This window comes from Abrus precatorius, unplaced genomic scaffold, assembly GCF_003935025.1.
Source record: "Abrus precatorius isolate BTA unplaced genomic scaffold, Abrus_2018 Scaffold2, whole genome shotgun sequence".
NCBI lineage: Eukaryota > Viridiplantae > Streptophyta > Magnoliopsida > Fabales > Fabaceae > Abrus > Abrus precatorius.
In genome coordinates this window covers 28,161,061-28,168,069 of record NW_020874362.1, presented here as the reverse complement: position 1 = coordinate 28,168,069, position 7,009 = coordinate 28,161,061, and the positions used below count along the sequence as shown (strand labels likewise).

The 7,009-nt window shown below is 31.3% G+C and overlaps 1 protein-coding gene across 2 annotated transcripts; it reads left to right on the top strand.

The window, feature by feature from the left end:
* The first annotated feature begins 889 nt into the window (after positions 1-889).
* On the top strand, positions 890-4,901 carry LOC113858766 (yrdC domain-containing protein, mitochondrial). Of its 2 annotated transcripts, none has more exons than XM_027491516.1 (5): positions 890-1,057; positions 1,361-1,583; positions 2,455-2,630; positions 2,860-3,151; positions 3,565-4,901. In XM_027491516.1, exons 1-5 carry the CDS (start codon positions 970-972, stop codon positions 3,626-3,628), a joined length of 843 nt encoding a protein of 280 aa, XP_027347317.1. In that variant the 5' UTR covers positions 890-969; the 3' UTR covers positions 3,629-4,901. The 2 variants fall into 2 exon arrangements, with proteins under 2 accessions (XP_027347317.1, XP_027347318.1); XM_027491517.1 differs by having other exon boundaries at positions 898-1,035; positions 3,565-3,830.
* Positions 4,902-7,009: the final 2,108 nt, after the last annotated feature.

The following is a 7,009-nucleotide window of genomic DNA, read 5'->3' as shown; positions in this document are numbered from 1 at the left end:
AATAGTTTTACTCCTTTGAAAATAATATAGTGTTACCCCCTTGCATTCCTTTTTACAGCAACTTTTTAAGTAAATTACATAAATTAAAAAAAAATTGTTCAAACATTTGATTAACTATGTAAAAATTTTAATTATAACATCTAAAGTTTATTCTTAACTAAATATAAACTATATTATTATATTAATTATTAAGCAGTTCAAAATGTTGAATTAATGAAACACAAATTTGTGAACAAAATTAATAAATACTCCTAAAATTTTATAAAGGAGCTAGATCGATAAAAAAAATTATTATAAAAGTGAAAGAAAAGTGTGTATAAATAGATAAAATACTTATGAATTTTGTTAATTTAACTCTTTATAATTTTATTAAATTAAAATTAATATTTTTAATAAATATTTTAAATAAAAATTATTATTATCATTAGTTGTTTGAAGTCTTTTTAAAAAGTTAAGGTCAGCAATTCTCAACAATTAAAAGTGAGATTCATTTCATTTTAATTAAATTATTTCATAGTTCCGTAAAGTATTTGAGAACTTATTAAATAATTTATGTAAATTATTTCATAGTTACATTGAGGTTCTATTAAGTATCAAAACATAATTAAAAGCTTTCAATTAATTTAAGAACTTATTAAATAATTTTATTACTAAACACGCTTCAAATAATATTTGACTTTAATTTATCGCAACCTTTTTTTATTAATTATTTAACATATTTTAACTAATTTTATATTTAATTTTATTAAACAATCATAATTTAACAAACGAATTATAAATATTCAACTATCTTACGAACTCTAAATGACAAACTACTGCTGTAAACTCTTAACTAATTTTACGATAGAGGCTGATTTAATTTAACGGTATTTTAACTAAAAAACTTAGGGTTAAGTTAACTGAAGGAACGGAGGTTTGGCAGGGATTATGGAGCAGAGTAATGGTGAACACAGATTTAGAATACGATGAATGTTTGTACGCAAGGACTGCTACTCCTCAATCCTCGTTTCTCTTTTTCCACTTTCAACTTCCGAGGTGCTCTTTACTCACAAACGTTGTCAGTCTTTCTTCCCTTTCTGTCCTCTTTTAAACTTATATCAAACAGTTGTTGGGTCAATAAATTAACCATATTTCTGACACGCTCACGTTTTTTTTAATACTTTTTGTATGCCCACTTACGTTTCATGGATAAAATGCTTCCTTTGATGGCATTTAGCAACAAAAATGTTAAGTTTAAGCGGTAATTCATCTTCTGTGGTCAAATGCAAACTAAATTCAGCTCTACATGCTGAAGTTTGAGATGTGTCTTGGTTATTTTTTCTTCTTGTTAATAGCACTTACTGAATCAATGGAACTTCAGGGCTCCGTAGGTTGTCGCTTGTTCCTCGTTTGCAACAGCGCCAAGGGCTTAGAAGGGGTTTCTCCAAAAGCATGGCTTACAGTGTGGATAATTGTGATATGGGTATTGGGGTGGTTCATCCAGCAACAGATGCTTATGCTGCCGAGGCAGTTGAAGCTTTGAAAGCTGGGAAAGTCATTGCAGTACCCACTGACACACTCTATGGATTTGCTTGTGATGCTTGGTATGCTACTATTTGAATCTGTGCTTAAAATCCTTCATGCTTCACTTTTGTTTATGAGCTCTAGTATTTTTTCCCCGTATATGTTGCATCTTATATTTTTCATTTCTCCTTTTTTTTTTCTAGTTGAATGTAAGAAACAGTGGCTGTTGTGCTTTTAATATCTTGGATTTCAGTTGTACTATGTTTGAAAATCAAAGCACTAGCTTGTCATAATCAAGATAAAAGACAAATTGGAGAAGAAAAGATTAAGTGACAGATTAACAGAATATTTCTCCTGTTGTTCCTTCTGTAGGGAAATGATGAAAATGCTATAGTATAGTGCTGATTAATAATGAAGTTGTAACTGCACCACTAGACTAGTGAAATTTCAGTATTTGAATATAAATCTTAATTGGCGTGTCGCTTTTGCTCAGAGCATCACGTGCGGAACTTACTGTTGGTCCTACTGGATTCAAAGTGGACTATAAAATTGTTACAAGTCTATGACATTGCTGCTGTTTTGAGCCTAATATTCAGTTATTCACAATATTTCCTGACAAAATATCTAATATAGTGTTGTGTAATTTAAAACAAAAAAAATTGATCTTCAAAGACTGCTTATTGCAGTCCTCTCTGAAAGGAAGCATATGCATAATTGCTTTATGTTATATTGATTTCATACAGGTTTTGACACAAGATATCAATTTTTCTACATAGATGTCAGATGTGAGGAAAGTTAGCGCCACATTATACCCATCCTTCTGAATGCCTGCAATATGTTTTATCTGTTTAATCAAATATTAGATCAACCTTATGTCTTTGTGTTCAAAAATCAATTGCATTCTGATCGATTTATAATTACCTGTTACCTTCTATTGGGGCATGTTGGCAGTTCGCTGGAAGCAGTTAACAGGATTTATGAGATTAAAGGCCGAAAACATACAAGTCCTCTGGCTATCTGTGTGGGTGACATATCAGATATAGTCCGTTTTGCTGTCACTGACCATTTACCTCATGGTCTGCTTGAGTCCCTCCTACCTGGGCCTGTCACAGTTATACTAAAAAGAGGTTTGTAAGTTGTGTGTGTCTGTGTATTATGGAAAATGAAATTTATGGAAGTAATATGAACTGTGAAGAATAATCTACAACATATGTTTAAATCAATTAGTTCACAAAATTTGTTTGATGCAACAATGTAGTTCTATTTCTTCATTCCTTTGTCAACATATCTTCTGTGAACCTCACGTTTTGCTGTAGAGATCCTATATATTGTCTGATGCACTTGGATATTTTACAGGAGAGTCGAGTGTTCTTGAACGATCTTTGAACCCAGGATTTGATAGTATAGGAGTTAGAGTGCCTGATTGCGATTTCATCAGGATTATTGCTCGTGGTTCAGGAACTGCCCTGGCCCTTACCAGCGCAAACCTAAGTGGACAGCCAAGTAGTGTTTCCATCAAGGATTTTGAGAACCTCTGGGAACATTGTGCTTTTGTTTATGATGGTGGTTTGCTTCCATCCAGTCGTGCAGGCTCAACAGTTGTGGACCTCACTATACCACACAAATACAAGATACTTAGGCCCGGAAGGTAGTTGATCTGAACTCTTATTATGCTGCATTGTTTAAAACATGGACTGTGCTATGTCAGATGAGGAAATAGTGGGATTTCTGTCATAATATTTCACCATGCATATCTAAAAATGAATGACGCTAAACTCATCTCCAGTTTGGAGAACTTAACATTTCCCCTTCTCTGGTTAATAGTGGATGATCCTCTGTGCACAATGCATATGAAACACAGCCATTATTCTTATCTGAAGCCTTTTATTAAATAATAAAAAGTGGCTCAAAATTAACAGGTTTTGTTAGCAGTATAAGTATGGATTTACATGTTTTGAACAAAACTGTTCAGTCTTTGGATACTATGTATTAACACAAGTATGAATTTATTTTGCTTTACAGTTTACATTGATTGTGTTCTTGTTCACCTGTCATTTGCAGTGCAAAGGAAGAGACAGTTGCCATCTTGGAGAAGCATTCTTTCGTTGAGGCAGTGACCACTTAATTAAATTATGATTCATTTACAGTGTAACGTTGGCCTAATGTTTCACTTGCAAAAAACAATTCTTTTGCTTGGACATGTGAGAAAGCTATCACCAAGCCTTTTCCATTAAGTGTTTATATATATTACTTCCATAGGATGAGGAAACAATACATCATAGATGTATGATTATTATTATGCTTCATGAATTATTTTGTTCTATCTCATAGAAAGAAAAGAATCTAAATCAAAACAAAAGTACGGGGATACAAGCAATTGAACTGCAGACAATCAAGTGAAAATGTAATCCACAAAATCATTCATTTAGGGATACAACATAGTTGTATTAAAGACCGTGTTGTTAGAGGATTCGTTACTGCAGGCCATATTTGACATAATTGGAAACTCATACACATGTAGAATTAGTTACACTAGGTTTTGTATCACGTGATTTCTAAGCTTGTTGTATTCTGTTACAGTGAAGACAGGTTTTGAGAAACCAAAGTGTTAAAAGGTAACAATGATGATTATCATAATGAAAATGATAGAATCAGGAAGCTGAACGACTTTCTTGCTAATTCACGTGTGCGATTGTTCTATTGGTTCATACATTATGACCATCATGTGATTGTGAAACTGCTGCTATATTTAACATCTTTAAAACATAAAGCAACCACTGGATTTGGATGTTGAATCTTGTTATCTTGGCAATCACGAATCGTATTACGTATTAGTTGTAGTGTTTCTTTTGTATTTGAATTCATCTGATTATGATTATAAGTCTCTCTATTTCCGAATCTTCCCGTTAATTAAAGGAATGTTTGGTAAATTTTTTAAATGATATATTTTTACAGATTTTGTAGAAACTACCATTTTTAATATCTGAAATATTTTGAGATTTACATCTACAGTCATTATAAAAAAAATTATATGAATCTTTATCGGAAAAATTTGTTTTCATAAATAAATACAAAAGAAATGGACCCTGAATAGAGAATTGATAATCTGATTAAGAGCAAAGGGTGAAGAGTGAATCTGTAAATTTGTGTTTCTAGATCAGCTCCTTGGGTTTGGACTAATATAGCTTTCGTGTTTGATGAGCTAATAAAAGACTTGAGATTGATTATGGTGCATGTCCTTTGTTTACGCAAGATCATTAATCTCATGCCAACATCAACGTCAACATAAACTCTACCCCAGATGAATTGTTGACATGATATATCAAAATTTTGTTAACCAAGTGATGAATAGTTTAATCAAAATTATGCCTTGGAGATGGGCACCTTTAAGAAGCCCCAGACAAGGATTTTGACTTTCTTAGAGATACATATTTTAATATTGTTTGCAAGGCTACAGAATTATAAGTACAAGGTAGTATCCGTCGTTTAAAATGTGGACAAAGTTAAATTAGATTATGGGCAGTATAATTTTATGTGTTTAAGATTTGAAATCAAAATTACTTATTAAGCAATCTCATCTATCATGCCCATCCTGTTTGATCTTCGTGAACACATTGGCGAGAACACATCACACCAATCTGGGTGTTTCGGTAATCACTTAAATTACATCATTTAAATTTTTATCATTTTAAAATATTATATTTGGATAGAGTAATTTAATTTTCTTTATTTTAAATTTTTTGTTTGAATAGAGTAATTAAATTACTTACATTCTTAAAAAAATAAAACTATCATTAACAAAATTAATTAAAAATATGAAATTTAAATTATTAAATAACCATAATTAAATAAAAATACAATAAAACACACATTTATCAAAGAAAACAATTTCAAATTTTCACTCTTTTGTAAAGATTTAAAATTCTTTAATTTTAATCTATTAAAAATCTTAACTAAAACTTTTAGAATTTTAAATTCTTTAAAATTTAATATTTAAACAATAAATTTTAACTTATAAAATTATAAATTCTTTCGTCTTAAAATATCTCATCCAAACACACTTTTAACTTTACTCTCAATCTTCGCTCGTAAATGTAACCATGCACTTCACTTTGTTTGCCTCGCGAGAAGACATCACACCTGTTTGGGTGTTTCAATATTGCTATTTTGTTTATTTTGTCGTGCATGCATGGTTGCATCAGATTACAGTCATGGGTTGCATTATGAATGGAGGCAGGGTGACGGTGGATGCTGATTTCGGTTTAAGTGAGAGTTGCCCCTAGAAAGAGTACTGACCTTGGGAACGTGACACCTTCATTATGTCTTTATGCCCAACATGAGAAAGGAAAAACCAACTTTTTTTAATTTGCTATGCTAAGTGAAGTTTGATGACTCACTATGGTGAGCTCAGGCCGACTCAAGGTTACTTAATTGTTTAGGCAAAGATTATATTATCTTTAATGTGTAAAGTGGGGACACTAGTAAAATTAATGATAGATATACATATTTTATTTTACGTGTTTATTCACTTTAAAATAGTTAAATCCTTAGAGAGTTAATGAGAATATATAATTTTGTATATAAAATTTAATACTTCAAATGATATTTTAATTTTCATATTAATATTATCTTTTAATATTTTTTATTCTATAAATAAATTTCAAAAATTCAATTTTTTAATTATATACACCACTAACGTTTTCCTAAAGCCCTCACAAAAGCGATGAAATGTTGAAAAGCGATAGAGCATGCAGCTAGTGCCTTGATCCAGCTCATCAAAAAGATAATGGACTCTGGGTAGACCCTCCAGCAGAGAAATTGAAAGGACAGTTCTTGTTACATTTGATTTGATTGGCAAGATCATTGTCGTCTCCTGTTGTATATGTAATATAGTTTTAGTGTCAACACAGTTTTCAGAAGCAGAATATGGAATTCCTTTTAGCATAGCTCCCCTAAATTAAGCTGTGCAACTCTATTATGGATACATACCAACCAGGGTGCATTTACTTTGCCCCCATCAATGACAATATAAAAATAAATACATCGTTTCTTACAACAATGCCAGTTATTAGATGACTCAGTGAATGCCAAATTGCCAGTGTTAGATGTTTTAGCAATGTTGACCCAAAAAAGATGATGATGTTTTAGCACTAAGCATCGTGTCACCATCAAGGCATTAAACAATTGTGTGTAGATACCTGAATTATAGGGATTGAAAAAGATGTTAGCCTAATTTAAGATTACTTCCTTTTATGTGATTTTTTTAGATAAAAAACCATGCGAAAATAACTACATTTTGCAAGGTATAACTATGTATAAGGTTTGGTCTTTTTCTATTGACAAGGTATTGTCATTTATTAACTTTAATTCTTTATTTTTTTTCATATGATTCTCGCATGAAAGAATCTGCTGCGCTTTTCTCTTATAGAAAGAATATATACCGATTTCCTAACTTATATGTTCAAAACATGTGAGTCTAACTGCGGAATTCTAACGTCCTCCCTAT